This window comes from Mastomys coucha, unplaced genomic scaffold (genome assembly GCF_008632895.1).
Source record: "Mastomys coucha isolate ucsf_1 unplaced genomic scaffold, UCSF_Mcou_1 pScaffold5, whole genome shotgun sequence".
In the NCBI taxonomy this organism is placed as follows: domain Eukaryota; kingdom Metazoa; phylum Chordata; class Mammalia; order Rodentia; family Muridae; genus Mastomys; species Mastomys coucha.
In genome coordinates this window covers 72,605,744-72,622,955 of record NW_022196911.1, presented here as the reverse complement: position 1 = coordinate 72,622,955, position 17,212 = coordinate 72,605,744, and the positions used below count along the sequence as shown (strand labels likewise).

General features: G+C 40.0%; 1 protein-coding gene across 1 annotated transcript in view; it reads right to left on the bottom strand.

Annotated features, from left to right (window-relative positions):
* Positions 1 to 17,212, bottom strand: part of Blmh (bleomycin hydrolase) — a 43,107-nt gene that overhangs the window by 24,231 nt on the left and 1,664 nt on the right. The window contains exons 3-6 of the mRNA XM_031351492.1: positions 14,160 to 14,269; positions 13,227 to 13,368; positions 11,640 to 11,728; positions 9,746 to 9,838 (exon numbers count right to left, since the gene is read on the bottom strand). Of these exons, the coding sequence (XP_031207352.1) occupies positions 9,746 to 9,838; positions 11,640 to 11,728; positions 13,227 to 13,368; positions 14,160 to 14,269 (434 nt within the window). The remainder of the gene's footprint in view (positions 1 to 9,745; positions 9,839 to 11,639; positions 11,729 to 13,226; positions 13,369 to 14,159; positions 14,270 to 17,212) is intronic.

Genomic DNA, 17,212 nt, shown 5'->3' with positions numbered 1-17,212 from the left:
AAAAAGAAAAAGAAAAAGAAAAGAAAGAAAAAGAGAGGTGTGGCCTTGTTGGAGGAAGTATGTCACTAGGAGTGGGCTTTGAGGTTTCTATTCCGAGCCTAAAGTCTCTCTCTCTGCCTATGGATCAAAATATAGATCTCAACTACTGCTCCAGTGCCCACCAGGATGCTTCCCACCATGATGATAATGGGCATTGGGATGGTTTGTACATGCTCAGTCCAGGGAGTGGCACTATTAGAAGCTGTGGCCTTGATGGAGTAGGTGTGTCACTGTGGGTGTGGGCTTTTAGACCCTTATCCTAGCTGCCTAGAAGGCAGTCTTCTGCTAGCTGCCTTCAGATGAAGATGTAGAATTCTCAGCTCCTCCTGCACCATGCCTCCCCGGATGCTGCCATGTTCTCACCTTGGCGGTAATAGACTGAAGTTTCCAAAATACTAATAAACTTACAAGGTGGCATTCTGGGTTTCATATAACTTTTCTTCTATAATATAGTACAAGCTTTTTATGAATAAGGACCAGAAAACTGTCCTCTGACCTTCACACCTACATCATAGAATGCTTGTGCCTCCAATGTACATGTGTGTGGGCAAAAGTACACGTACACACACACAGAGTTTAAAAAAGAGCAAGGAGCATGGAGGACTATGATATCATGGCTGTTCTGTGTGCCCTAAGGACCTTGGCTACACCAAGCATATGACCTGGATATACTAGCACACCTGGCTCATTTCCCACATCACCTCAGGGTAAATAATTTTAGAAGTATCGCTTTCTTTGAGTCACTTCCCTGTTGAAAATTCAATAGAGCTTGCCTATTATCTCCCACAACAAATCCAAACTCCATGTCTTAATTTCTTTTTCTTACTTTTCTGTTCTTATGTTCAGGAAGTATGGCATGTACTACTCTTAGCTGTATAGCTCACTTTTTTAACATACATAGAAATAGCCACCACCTAGAACAGAATGCATTAAAAAGGTTTCCTGGTTCTTTTTGTAAATAATTCACATAATTTCCCAAGGTAACTATTGTTTGACTCCCATAGCTGTGGTTCAATCTTGCCTACTCTTAAACTTCATACAAATGCAATCAAAAGCACACCCCGTTTGTGTCTGGTTTCCTTTTGCCAACATGCGTGTGAGCTTCAGCCCCTTCCCTGTCCGTATAAGCAATTTGTTCTTTATTGCTGTGATCCTACTATCTTTATAGAAGGAAGTTAACTTTCAAAAGAGGGTCTGCTTGCCTTTCATCTTGCTCTGTTTTCCAAGAGAAGCATCTTTTATTACTACTGGCTGTGTGCTTTATAAGTTTGCATGGCTAAGACGTCAACCACTGTCTAACACTATGCTTTCAAGCTGGTTTCTGCATAGCAGAAAGGCAAGCAGTGTATAAGCAACTGTAATGAGTTACTCTAACCATGGACTTTGCTTTGCTTAAGATTCACATAGACCATGCATCATCTTGGATTAGCTCAGTATTAATGCTACAGAAGGCAACTCTAGGATTCTGTCACCATGGGGACACCACCACTGAGAACTACGGTAGAGACCATGATGTATATGTTCAACTATTTATCAACTGCTGAAATACATATATGTGTATCTAACAGTGAAATTGGTCTGGTCAACTCTAAAGTAATGTAAAGGTGGTAAATCCACTAAGCTCTGGCCAAACAAAACAGAATGAAAGCTTAAGACGACTAAGTAAATTTCTGATTACTTGTAAACATATTTTAAAGATACATATGAACACTTTCCTCTCTAAGTTGCAGTGTACCTTATGGTATATATTCTGTCCCTTTCCTAAATACCTGGAGTAAAAAGTATTAATTACTACTTCTTCCTCAAAGCTACACCTGAGGCAACACACACACACTCCCAAGTGCATGCATACACACTCATCAGAAGAAATCTGGCACTGGCAAGATGGCTCAGTGGGTAAGGACACTGGCTATATAAGCCTGAGGACCTGAGTTCTATTTTTAGAACCAATATAAGGTAGAAGGAATTAACTACACAAAGATGTCCTCTAGCCTCCATAGGTGCACTATACCACAATACCCACAAATACATCACACACACACACACACACACACACACACACACGAACTGATAATAATAAAGTTTTTAAAACTTTTAAAGAAATCTACCTTTCCATTATCTGATTGAATTCTCTAGTGAGCCCTTTGTAAGAGAGTACTCAACTCACCCCTTACAAATCTGAAGCTATTTTAATCAAATAGACATAATAAGGCCCAGTGCTATTCCTCTTAGATTCTAAAAAGATTCTTCAACTTAAGACATCGTTTTGCAAGACAGGAGTACACATGTCTTTAAATCCCAGCACTAGAAGACAGAGAAGCAGGCCGATCTCTGAGAGTTCAAGGCCTGCCTGGTCTACATTCTGAAACCCCATCTCGAAAAACAAACAAAAAGACATGTAATTTTGCTATTAAGCTGCTTGAAACGGCTGTAAGTTATCCAAGTCTCTTTGAGCCCCTCTGCAGCCTTGTGGAAGGAATGTCTGGCTCCAGTCAACTAACAATAAATGAACTTGAACTTTAAGAAACCTTCCAAAGTGCAATCTCTGAGGCTTATGTGACTATATTTTCTTGACATATAAAAGAGTCTCTGTTTTAAAGTAAAACTTGTTTCAAAGGTACAAAAGTGACAATATTGAATTCCAAGTCTGCTCTCTGGTGGACAAAGCAGGAGTGTCATCTGAGTCTCACAAAATCTAACTGGCATTCATAACACAGACAATGCTCAAGAGTGAGCCATGATCCCTGGAGTATGGTCACATGGTAGAATCTCCCACTGAGCCACTGGTGAGAAGCACTGGTGACTTTGGGATCCTCACTGTCCTCCCAGTCCCCTGTTCCTCCCTTCATTTTCTCAATGGGACAATTACACTTTTTACATTTGAATTACTGGGCCTTATCATTTGTCTCTGCCTACTAGAAAGTAAACTGCACAGAACTAGGAACCCCTCTCTCATCTGTGCTAAATTTCCAATGCCTAGAACAGTGCTAGGTGCATGTACCTTGTCTGTGTCTTGTAATTGTGATTTTGGAGCCAACTAAGTCAAACTGATTAAAAAAAAAAAAGTACTAATATAGTCAAGGGGGATGGGCTTAGGCAATGTGGGCTTTCCAAAATACTGGAAAACTAAAGGCAGAGAGATAAACAGCAGAGACCCTTGGACCTGATTCTACCTTCCCAAACCCCAAACCCAATAACTATGTGGTCTTGTTGATTTAGATTAAAAAAAAAATTAATTGCTTTAAGTTATTCTTCTCAGTACTAAGTTACTGGAAAAAATTCTCTCATGTCTTTGACCCACTGATATCCTTTTCTCTTGCACCTGTGGAATAAGGAGGTCAGGAGAAGCCATGCTGAGCGTGGCTGCACATATCTCTTGAGGCCACTTGGTTTTCAATTCCTGATTTATTTAATTGCTAATTGGAAATTTAATCTATCTATTCTTACTCTGGGAATGTGTAATCTTTGTCTAACATATAGCCCTTAGAAAAGCTTAAGTCTGTATAAGAAAGATCTAATTCCTATATCTAGTTAAGTACATCTTCTAAGGAGCTGGACAGTTGGCTTAACAGTTAAGAATGCTGGCTGCTCTTTGAAAGGTCCTGGGTCCAATTCTCAGCAGCTTACAACCATCTGTAATTCCAGTTCCAGGGGATCTGACACCCTCACACAAACAACATACAGGCAAAACACCAATAAATGCATCTTCTAAGGAGAGAGATTGTAAATTTTGAGTCTAATTGTACAAAGAAATTCTATTTTAATTGGCATCTAACATGGCAAATGACATATCTGCATAAGGAGAGGAAAAAATTTTAAAAAGGCACAAAGAGCATTCAGAACACTGGCCCTCATTTTAAAGACACACAAATGGGGAAGAGTCAGTTCTCTTGTGCATGGTCATATCTGGAAGACAGAGAAGTCAGGCAGATGAGAGAAGAAGGATGTATCAGGGGAGGGCAGTCATAAATATTCTCAAGGTGAGAATCAGAGAATTTAAAGTCAGCCAGTAGTAGACAGTGAATGGATGGAAGGCTAGAAGGAGACAGTAGTTCAGAGAAAACTTGTTCAGAAAGTTGGAACTATGTAGAGGTGTCACAATCTTAGAAGCAATGGTTACTGAGGAAATCAAAAAATCTACAGCACAGTAAAACTCAGTTACTTTCATTGTTTTAAAGTACAAAGCTACAATGCTGTTTTGTTTTGAGATATTGTCTTACTATCTAATTTAGAGTAGCTCAAACTTGCAATCCTCCTGCCTCAGCTTGCCAAGGGTAGAGATTACAGATATGTACCTCAGAGCCCAGCTTGCTACAATGTTCTTAAGAAATCAATTACCTAGAGAGGAAGAGGGGAGGCAGGAGAAAGAAACTCCCTTTTGGATAGGGAGAGCATGGAAGCATAATGTAGGTAGCCAGAGGTCCCTGGTTTAGGTAGATCTGCCACCAGAGGATTTATAACTTAGAATAGCTTATGAATATAATAATATAATATTATAAGCTTAGAATAGCTTTTGGGTGGGCCCCCCAAAAAAGAAATCAATTACCTGAACTTCCTATTTTACTGATGGAGAAACTTGGTTTAAAGGTAAAATGAACCATTGACAGTCTGGCCACAGCATCTTCATAAGGATGTGAACTTTGAAGGCAGTTCAGGAGGTCAGAGGATTACCTAATGAACCTCTGTGACTAAGTAACAGAGAGAGGGGACAGGAGGAAAGCATTCTCTACTGCTTCCTGGTGTAGCAGCAACTACCTAGGTAAGGACATTGAAAGGCATTAAGCCTACCTTTGGACAGAGCGGTGATGGTAAGGCACATCAGGGTGTATGCCACTCTGGGATGTTAAGAGCTAACGAGCTCATGGGGTAACCAGAGAGTATTTCTGAGATTGCTCCAGAGAGGTATATGAATTAAAGAACTAGACATTCATCCCACTGTGGACCCACTCAAGCTATCTGGGTTTTTTTTGTAATACTTTACATAAACTTTAAAAGTTTGTAAGTTCTTCATTAGACCATATCTATCTTTCCCTCCTCTCAAATCTTTCTCAATTATTATGTCTCTCCTTTACATTATTTTTTCCCATACACTATTTCCCTACTCCTGCCTAAAGCCTTCCCTCATATCTCCAATCTTCCCTCAAGACACCATGACATCATCCTCCCTTGCCTTCCAGAGAGCTCACTGGCAAGCCCTAACAGCATCCCTTCCAGATAAAGCCGGGATGTCAGTGCTCTCTGTTCTCACTCTCACTAACCCTGCCCAAGCTCTCGCCTGTGTGCTTACAATTAACTTTCCATCTGGTTTCTGTATTTCTCCAATCTGCTCTCAAAATACCCAGAGTGAAGGTATCTGTCTCTATCCACATATGCTCACATCTATGTATGCGCGTGCGCGCGCACGGGCGTACACACACACACACACACACACACACCTTCCTTGAAACAGAGTCTTTTATAGCTATACTGGCCTCAATCTTGTGATTCTCCTGTCTCAGCCTCCCTAATGTTACAATTTCAGGCGTGTGCCACTATGCCCAGCTTCAAAGTACAGATATTTTAAACAAAGTATTGGATTGAACCCCTAAATCTTCCTCACTAAGAATAAGATGCAGCGTCTCCAGCTCAGCTCTGGGTCCTATATTAAGCCAGTTCCCATGTCCTTTGCAATCATTCCACTTGATTCCATCCCCACTTCCCAGGCTCAAGCCACAGTGCCTTTCTGTTACTCAGGAACACCAGCTTCTTCCATCGTGGGGTATGGGCCCTTGTCCTTACTCTCCCCTACCTGGCTTACTCTTGTCATTCATAGCCCAGCTTTGACCTCAGAAAGACCAATCTAAATAAGTAAAATAGGAATCCTGGGGCTGCAAAGATTGTTAAGAGTGGCATAGAGTGCCAGCTGTACTTGCAGAGGATCTGAGTTACGTTCTGACCACCCACATCAAGTGGCTCATACCCACTGGCCTGCATCTCATCTGACACCCTCTTCTGGTGTCCTCAGACACTGCACTCTCACACACATATCCACACACATGTACACTGTTTCTTTAATAAGCTTTAGAGGCTGGAAAGGTAGTTCAACAGTTAGAAGCACTTGTTGCTCTTGTGGAGAACCCAACCACTATGACTCCAGTTGTAGGGATTCAACAGCCTCTTCTGACCCTGCAGGCTCCTGCATACACATGACGTACATACATACACTCAGGCACAGACACATACGCACAAAACTAAAAGTATATATCTAAACATATTTTAGGGTAATGTTACAGTTTATCTTTGATAATAGGAATGGACATTAGGATAATTCCTAGATAATTTGGAATATGTGTTATCAGATCCTCTCAATTCCCATCCTCTGGACATTCAAGACCTTAAGCATGTTAAACAAATACTATACCACTGAGCTGAATCCTCAGCTCATTGTTTTGTTTTAAGGTTTGTTTATTTGTTTGTTTATTGGTTTTTAAAGACAAGGTTTCTCTATGTACCCCTGGCCATCCTAAAACTCACTCTGTAGACCAGGCTGGTCTCAAACTCAGAGATATGCCTGCCTCTGCCTCCTGAATGCTGGGATTAAAGCCATGTGCCACCACCAATTAGTAGGTTCATTTATTTTTATTTTATGTGCATGAGTGTTTGCCTACATGTGTGCCTGGTGCCCAGAGGCCAGAAGAGGGTATAGGACCCCCTGGAACTGGAATTACAGATGGTTATAAGCCATTATGTGGGTACTAGAAACTGACCCTGAGTCCTCTGGAAAAGCATCCAGTGCTCTTAACCATTGAGCCAACTCTCTAGACGTATTAATGTTTTTAAGAACCACTGCTACAGAGTTTCCTAAGCCACCAAAATTACTTCCTGTCTCTTTTTATGGCCCTGACAAATATTAGTTTTGATATTTGTTTTAGAATTTATTTTTAACATACCACATTTTGAAAGAGAATACATTAACAATCCTGACAGGATCTGGAGGCTTAAAGAGCAAGCCCATGGAGAACACCTGTAATTGATGTGCTACATGATTCCAAAACAGATCTGCTGAGTCTATCATGGCCGCAAACCACCTACACTCCTTTTTAAAAGAATACCTTTGGCATAAACAAATTCCATTCAAGCTATCGTGGCTTCATGGCTATTCACTGACATCAGTACTGAGACCTGCACATAAGGCTAAGTAAAACATAGGTACTAATTTGTGCCTTTAAATGAAACTAGACTCTTTATTACCGAAGAGTCAGGTTCAATGATAAGGAGTTATTTGGAAGATTGTAAAATATTAAAAATCTGCCACATAGATTCTGTAGTGAATGAATGGAATAAATCATTAAGTAAACAATCCTACAAAACACTCATACTCAGGATTTGATAATGCATTATCTCTAGATTTCAAGGTAGGGGTAAAAGAAGAAAACAAAACAAAACATGTAAAAATGTATGGCTCTAATTCTGTATCATTCATTGTCCTCTACTATGGTTAGGACATAAATCTTATGACATTTTATTAATCCAAGGATCATTAAAGCGAACACCACAGGCCAATATGATAATTATGACTTATAAGAAGTATTATTAGCCGGGCGGTGGTGGCGCACACCTTTAATCCCAGCACTTGGGAGGCAGAGGCAGGTGGATTTCTGAGTTCGAGGCCAGCCTGGTCTACAAAGTGAGTTCCAGGACAGCCAGGGCTACTCAGAGAAACCCTGTCTCGAAAAACCAAAAAAAAAAAAAGAAGTATTATTTGGAGGCTAAAGAGATAGCTTGAGCAGTTAAAAGCATTTGTTCTTACAGATGACCCAGCCACCTATGTGGCAGTTCACAACCGTCTGTAACTCCAATTTCAGGAATCTGATGCCCTCTTCTGACCTCTGTGGGCACTGCACTGTGCTTCCTGCACTTAACATACATGCAGGCAAGACTCATAAAGTAAAAAATAAATATTTAAGAAAAAGAAACACTATCTGGCCTTTTCCATAACTATCAGCACAATCTTTTTAAAAATTACTACATTCACTTATGCATTTGTGCATCATGTGGAGAAATCAGAGGGTACCTAACAGGATTCCATCTTTTCCTTCCACCATGTAGATCCCAAAGACTTGGGTTCTCAGGCTTGGAGGCACTCACCAGTACCTGCTGAGTCATTTGCTGAACCCTGATTGTACAGTCTTCATTCCTGCTAAGTTCCCATTACCTTAATCGAATTGCAAGTTAGTGCAAGTTGTCAGGAAAAATGGCCTCAACGAAAGGCATCATTCCAAACGGGAAGGGAAGAAAAGAAATGGAACTGAATGTTTGCTATGTGCAGGGTACGAGCTAGCACCTTGCATTCTGACATTTAGCTCCTTATTTGACCTCCCTGCCACGCCATGTCCTCCCACCATTCCAAGGAGGGAAGAATTTTAAATCCCAAACATGTCTGAGGTTAGTGAGCTACCTAAGACAACAGGACGTAGGTAAACAGGTCGAAATTTAATCCACAGTACATCTCACTCTAAAGTCTCTTCCATCCTGTACTGATAATGCCTTTCAACACAACATTCAAGAAAGTTCAATATAATTTAAATGCACTTAGCAAATAAATGCTGTGCATGCATCTGTTCAAATATGTAAGCTGCTGTGTCAGACACTGGATATGTAACCCATGAACAAACCAAGACTTGAACTTAGACTAAGGAACCTGTCCCTGGTGAAGCAGCTGAGCAGGAAAGGCATCAGTCAGACTCTGTAGACATGCTCCCTCTATGCTTGCACTGCCTCCCTTAAACATTAATGCTTTCCATTGAAGTACCAAAAACTTATGTCATTTCATCTCCCATCTTAAAAAGTGGTCCCACCAGTGTGCCCACAGGCAGGAGAGCATCTGTTCCCTTCAGAGAATCTCAGCTTCACGTCTATTAGTACTGAATATGGATATTACTAATAAAGACTCTTGTCTCCCTTGATAATACATGCTGTTAACACCAAATATCTATTTGGCAACTTTTAAATTTTCCAGGTATTTCACACACATCAGTTTTAACAGATAAAACCACCAACAGCTCCTCATTGCTATCCTTGCAGAATAAACCCAAACGCTCTGCTGCTTACCCAAGATCCCTTACATCCCACCCTACTACACACACAATCCTCCCTGCCTGGGTTGGTAGTCCTTGCTAGTCACATGGTAAATTGCTACTGCTGGCTCAAATATCCTCTGTACATAACCTGGATTATGGAGAAGCACACGAGATCCTAAATTTCACCTCCAGGATTGGGAGAGGGAGGAGAGGAGAGAATGCCACACAAAACCTGTGCTTTTGAGAACAGAAACTTGCCTTCTATCTTTATTCCCTCAGTGCCAAACTCACAGAAGGTATTATTTATAAAATGCATAAAAGATTTTTTTACATAGAACCTAAACTAAACTAGAAATTAGGACTCTTCAGTACAAGCCCTTGAAATGCAAGCAACTATAAACCTCGTCTTTTTTCAGCTTTAAAATGAGTAGTTGTTCTGTTTTGTTGAGACAGGATACTCTGTAGCCAAGATTATACAGCTGAGGCTGACCTTGAACTCTTGATTCTTTTGTCTCTACCCCGAAGTGAAAAAAAGTAGCTTTCATTCAATTAAACATTCACTGCAGTGACTACACCCCATAATGGCTTTAACAGGTTATTCTGGGAGCTTTTTAGACGAGCCACAAAGTCCAAATAATTCTTATTACCTCCTCCATCATGGCATCTTGTGTAGATGAGATCTCTCCTTTGGTTGCTCCACTGTGTACCAGGTTCCGAAGCCGTATACAGAATTCTCTCATCTATGATAGAAACTTATTCAGCATTCCAGTAGTTACACAAGCTGTTAATAAGACTAACATATCACCATAACACAGCTAATGCCCTGGGCAAAGTTTATAAAAACAAATGATTTTCCCCAAATAGTCCCCTTAAACAGACAGTGAAAAATACTTTCAGTAAGGAGAAAAAAATGTGGCTTACTCCCAAAGAATACTGGATAGAAGTGATCTTGCTCTGCGACTCACAGCCCTTGTGTGGGGTGAGGGTGGGGTGGGGGACATCTGGGTCAGTGCCCACCACCCTCAGAAAAACAAGAGGCAGACCATCGCCACTCAGCACTCTTACACATTCTTAGTCAGAATTCTGTTTGTTGTTGGCATTACCTTCTCTGCCAGTCATTATGACCATGACTGCGTCAACCTCCAACATGGCTTTTGTTTCTTTCACTTTGGAAGAGCCTTAACATGAAGGAGATTCCAAAATCTGAACTATAGTGTGAAAGCGACTTGTTCTCGCTCAAAATATAATCCAAAGTTAAGGTTTATGATCCTTTAGCCTTTGGATAAAAGTCCCCAGAGTTTCCTGGGTAGAAAACAGTCTACATTTAATACTCGGGAAACATATCTATGTTTATTTTTAAATGCACTCTTTTCCCTGGGGATAACAGATCTAGTTTCAGCCTTGTAGATAAGAGTGGCGGATTTTGGCAACCCCCAGTTCTCAAAAAAGAGATCTGGCAAGCAGAACACCACCGCACTAGGCTTATAACCAACCCTGGGAAAATGTGGAGGAGAAATGATTCATTAAGGTTACTTAAGCCATAAAAAACAGTTCAGTGACTACATCAATTCCTCGGTGGGTGGCTGAACCACACTGATGTGGTCTGGGTAAGCCTAAGAACAAAGTACACTGTTAAAGAGAGCCTTACAAATTGTTCTGCTTGGTTTTGCTAGTGCATGAAGTAGGCTCACTCTATCTCTACTGGAAGCAAGTGAGCAGCACAGAGGCCTGCATGTGGAGACCATTGTTAACTGAACCCAGGATCTTTTTCCTTGAATATGTATGAGAAGACACTAAAATCAACAGAAACAAAACATAGTAATCTGCCTGGCGGTAGTGGTGCATGCCTTTAATCCCAGCACTTGGGAGGCAGAGGCAGGCGGATTTCTGAGTTTGAGGCCAGCCTAGTCTACAGAGTGAGTTCTAGGACAGCCAAGGCTACACAAAGAAACCCTGTCTCGAAAAAAACAAAACAAAACAAAAACACAGTAATCTTAATTTCTTTTTGTTTGTTTGAGGGAGGTTTATGCCCTCTCCTTTTAAAATATTTATTTATTTATTTAATCCTATGAATACACTGTGGCTGCCTTCAGACATACCAGAAGAGGGCATCAGATCCCTTACAGATAGATGGTTGCAAGCCACCATGTGGCTGCTGGGAATTAACTCAGGACCTCTGCAGTGCAGTCAGTGCTCTTAAGCACTGAGCCGTCTCTCCAGTCCCTTAATGATTTCTTGAAGCTAACATCTAATCACACTGTTTTTGATAGACATTTATTTCAATAGTTATCATGTCTCTTTAAAAAATCAGTTCTAGGCCAGGCCATGGTGGTGCATGCCTTTAATCCTAGCACTCTGGAGGCAGGGGGAGGCAGATCTTTGTGAGTGGGAGGCCAGCCTGGTCTACAGAGCTAGTTCCAGACCTACACAAAGAAACCCTGTCTCAAAAACCCAAAAAGAAAAAAGAAAAAGAAAGAAAGAAAAAAATCATTTACAGTTTAGGTCAAGTGAACTAGCCCAGTCCCTCCTCCTATTCTGTACCTTGTGATTCAGAATATCGTTCATTCTTCTGGTAGCCTCTGTTGTATGCGATTCAGGAAAGCATTTCTTAGGGACAACACCGTATTTTTCTAAAAGACAACAAATTTTAGTGTTCAGTAAAGTAAAAACAAACACTTATTAGAAATCCTGGTGAAATTATTGGCTGCTTTAAAATAAGCTATATTAATAAACAGAGGTGGGGTTTGTTTACTTGTTTGAGGAAGGGTTTCATGTAGCCCAGGCTGTCCTCAAAGTCCCTATGTGGCTTAGAATAACCTTGAACTTCTGGCCTTTCTGCCTCTACTTCAAGAGGTAGAGGATTACAGGGACATACCAGTAGACCTGGTTTATTCAGTGCTGAGGATTGAACCCAGAGCTTTGTACATGCCAGGCAACACTCTACTCCCTGAACTTCATCCCCAGACATTTCCAGGCTTATTGGTTTGTTTGATTCTGAAGACTGAACCTAGGACCTTGAGCACAATGAGAAAAGTACCTTACTATTGAACCATACCTCATTTCTTAAACAGGCTTTTAATATGCAGTTATCTACCTTGAAATTAACTCTAATATTTTTACCTATCATACTTTATAACGTGCTCAGCATTTCTACCAAAGGAAAATGTTTGGATAAGGACATTTTCAAACAAGTCAGGGTTCTGTTTGCTTGCTCTGTTGTTTGGTTGCTGCTGTTTGCACTACTAGGGATCGAACCTGGGGCCATGTGTATGCCAGGCAAGCTCTCCAAAACAATTTTCTTTTCTTTTTCAATTTCTGTTTTATGAGTGCTTTGCTTCCATTTATTTAAGTGCATCATATGTGTGTCTGAAGAGGCCAGAAGAGTGTCTGGAATTACAGACAGTTGTGAATCATCAATAGGTGCTGGGACAGGAGTAAACATTCTTAATTGCTTACCACCTCTTTATCTCTATTAATGTGCTTCTTGATTCTTCGGTGCTTTCTTTAAAACTGTCATGGTGTGTATGGATGTTTTGCCTGCATGTATGTCTGTGTACCATGTAAAGGCTAGAAAAGAATGTTTAGTAACCTGGTGGTTATGGAATATATATGGGTGCTGGAAATCAAACCTAGGTCCTCTGGAAGAGCAACTAGTGCTCTTTAGCCACTGAGCCTCTCTCCAGCCCCTCCATGTGTTTTTTGTTTTTGTTTTTTTATGGGAAGTTACTCCTAATTAATTCTTCTCCAACCAAACCTTCATAGTAACTATTTCTTTGTCAGTTATTTAAAGAGATGGACTTCAAAAGTGAGAATAAGAAGTAAAGGTTCAGCCGGGCGGTGGTGGCTCACGCCTTTAATCCCAGCACTTGGGAGGCAGAGACAGGCGGATTTCTGAGTCTGAGGCCAGCCTGGGCTACAGAGTGAGTTCCAGGACAGCCAGGGCTACACAGAGAAACCCTGTCTCGAAAAACAAAAAACAAAAACAAAAAACAAAAAACAAAACCAAAAGAAGTAAAGATTCCTAAGTATGTAGTCTTCTTGGAAGCCAGTCATTGTGGACATAACCACCAAAGAAATACCCTACTTCCCGCGGCAGAGCTTGGAATGCCGTTAGAGAAAGGCTCTCACCAACGATATTGACAAGCATATCCCATTGTCCACCATCATTGGTAGGGTTCATAAGCAAATACTGCACCAGTCTCCCATCTTCAGGCTCTTTTTTCTGGGCTGTGTCCACAAAAGCATTCAAGAAGAAATAACAGCGTTCAACCTAAAGTAAGAGAACATAAATAGACTTAAAGGAAAAGGGAGCCTATCATGTCATTGGCATGCATGATCAGTAGAAAGGGACTCCTAAGCCAACCAAGGATTCAATATAGTATGTTTTTAGAACTGAAGTTGGTAATTAAGTACCAGTATTTATCTTCAAAAGAATATCTGAAGTTTTTTCTTATACTTGCATATATATTTCAACATACTACATCTGTGTGTTGCATATATATTCCAATGTTAAAATAAATCCTGCTATTTTAGAGTTTTTAATCAGTAAACATCTCATAAGCAGTTATATTTTAAAGATTTTTCAAAAGAAATAAAAATATTTGTTGCTTTCTTTTTTCTACAGAAAAGTGCTACCAAATGAAGAAAGTGTGTGATTAAAAGACCAGATGATCTAAGTAAAGATGCTTGAAAGGGAAATGGCTAAAAACAAAGTTTTACATATTAAATAAAGAAACCACAAGCAGTGAGTTAATAGATTTGTTATTTCTTCAGAGAACACAGCCACCTACCAAACAGAAAACAGCTGTGGGGCGAGAGTTCAGGGTTAAAGCTTCATCAACAGCACACCAGAAACCCTGGCTCTGACCCTAACACCACAAAAGGGAAATAAGGAAATGCCCTTCTGCCTTTAAGAAGATAGAGTTCCAATACTGAGGAAATCAGAATGGTACCACATGTACAATGAAAAGATATACTGTAACGAGAAAGGCAAAATAATGTAAAGGCTGCCCCTAACTAGGCTGCTATGAAACAAAGAAACCATGCAAGTCAGTCCCCTACCTTGTCCCAAAAAAACAGGTAAGATTGACTAAACTCAAATTCTTCAATGTTAAATTTTTTCATGAATGGAAGTCTCATAACATTCAAACAAGAAAAGATCCAGCATCGTCCTACAATGAGAAAGGAAACCAAGACGTTATGACTGTTATAATCACAATGCTCCAACTGCACTTCTAACAACAAAGCCATGATAAGGGCTGGACATTAAGACTTAATAGGAAATAACAGAAATATTAAATATATTTGTTTGATTTTGAGACAGAGTACCATGTAGCCCACCTTGTCCTGGAGCCTACTATTATATACAGCCAGAGTGGCCTTGAACTCCGATCCTCCTCCTTCAGAATTATATGTATATGTCACCATGCTTGGTTTTATGTGATACAGGAATCTGTGCATGCTAGGCATCCTACCAACTTAGCTACATCCTCAACCCGGAACAGAAATATTAAATCCAAAGAAAAATAAAAGACATGTAGTCACATGGAGAAGTTTAACATTTCTAACACCAACACACACACACACACACACACACACCCCTTCGAAACCTTGTAGGTTAGGCATGGTGGCACATTCCTGTAAACCTGGTACTTAGGAGGCTGAGGCAAGAAGATTGCTATGAGTTCAAGGTTAGCCTGGATAAAGTAGTGAATTCTAGGATAACCTAGAAACACTGAAAGAAAATGAACAGAGAATAAATAGAGTACATGATGACCAAAAAGAACATAGAGGGTAAAGACACTTTGGCTTTTTAAAGTTCTTCATAAGACATTAGTAAAGTGGGAAAACATCCTTTTTCTTCTTGACAGTGCCCAAACTGACGAGAACTTGGAAAAATAAGCATTCTGCTTCTGGATAGAGAGAGCTAAGAAGATGAAAATCACCTGAGATTGATTTGGGAACAAAAATCTTAATTTGGGGCTAGAGAGATGGCTGAGTGGTTAAGAGTACTGACTGCTCTTCCAGAGGTCCTGAGTTCAATTCCCAGTAACCACATGGTAGCTCACAACCATCTGTAATGGGATCTGATTCCCTCTTCTGGTGTGTCTGAAGAGAGTGACAGTGTACTCATATACTAAAATAAATAAATAAATCTTAAAAAAAATCTTAATTGGAATGAACCAAAACCTTAAATTGGAATAAACCAAAACCACTCATCCTACAGTTGAGTGCTAAACTTAACACGAGCTATTTTCTCAACAATGAGTTGTTGCATTTTAAAGGAGGTATTTAACTAACTGGGTTACATAAACATTTAAGCACAAATGATAAGTTTGGGAGGAAGGAAGCAGGAGGATCACTTCAGCCCAAGAGTTAAAATATAATAATTTAAAAATTGAGACATAAATTAAACCAAACCAAAGCAAACCAAAGTACTTCTTCCTAGAGTCAAGTTACCAACAACAGCATCATGCTAAGAAACACACTGCTCAGGATGGAGATGCTGCTCAGTTGGCAGGAAGCTTAGCTAGCACGCAATAAAACCCTGGATTCATCCTCTCACTGCATGAACTAGACATGGTAGTACATGCCTATGATCCCAACACTGGGAAGTGGAGGCCGGAGGAGGCACACAGAAGGGCTGTTTCTCTACTTTCCCGTTCAGTTTCATAGCTCCACACCCTTCACATACACCTGGCCACCAGAAGTTGTTATCATTAGATCCAAATTTTCAACCACAACACACCACCATTCCTCCATTTAGTATGTTTCTGACGCACACAGGATGGCGTCCCTGAAGATTTTATGACAAGCATTAAGAACATAATCATGTTTTCATTTGCCCCCGTAAGTGCATAATCAGAGCTTCTGCAATTTCTCTATTAGCTTGAGTTTTTTTTCTTTTTTTTTCCTTTTGTTATTAGATATTTTCTTTATTTACATGTAAATTTCTCCTTTCCCAGTTTTCCCTCCAAAAAACAAAGAAACAAACAAAAACAACAAAAACAAACCCCTGTTGCCTTTAGCTTGAGTTTTTAAAGGTCTATTTCCAATGACACCCACCATTTCTAAGTGAGGTCATGTCTTTAGAACATTCAAAATTTTGCCTTTCAAAACAGGGGAATCTAATCTCTGTAAGCATTCCACACTAGTGGGGACTAGGTAACTTCAGAGTGCCATCTTTACCAAAGCACAGCTCCACTACAGGAGGAGCTGGAGAACACTGAAGGCCTCTGAGGCCTTGAATTAAGGGTAGCACTCTCCTGGAGGAAAATTAAAGGGAAATTTTTGACATACTTGGATATAGTATTTTCACAGACATGAAACTATGTCTACAACACATAGACAAATGAGAAGGTTTATAAAAAGGACATATAAAAATTCTTAAACTATGCTCTCAATATTAAAAGCACTCATACAGAGAATAAAGACCTGATGAATAAACAGAAAAAAACATTCCCCTACTGGTAGTTTATAGATTTTCTACACTGAACCAGAGTGATTTTCTAACAAGACTGTGTTTCTGAATAGAGTCATTTTTGTTTTGGGCTTCTCTGTGCACTGCCTCTCTCCTGCACACCACTCCTATTTCTGCTGCTTCTGGGTGAGCTATTAAGGTGAAGACTTCACAGAGGCAAATTACACTGCCCATGCATTACTATGCTCATGTACTGTGAGTATTTGGAGTAAAGTGATAAGCCACATAAGACCTGACCTGTTCCAGATCAACATTTCCAAGCTTACCCGAAGAAGCTGCGGTCAGACCATGTACGATTATTGTGACATATTAACTAGATAGTCTGATAGCTCTCACATCCCAAGTTCTCCTGAACTAAGGCCTGAGAGTGCTAAGTACTTTCTACTACTTAAGAAGATTATTGCAAAGTCATGATTTTTTTCCTCTAGAATTTAAAAAAATCAATTTACTCTGGTATAATTGACACACAGCAAAATATTACCATGTTAAATATATCCTTTGAGCTTTGAATTGCTTAAGTAGGAATAATGTACTTTCCGTTGATACACATGGACGGGTAGTTTCCAAATTAAAAAAAATGCAAGGTCCCTTTAGTTCTTTTTTTTTTTTTTTTTTTTTTTTTTTTTTTTTTTTT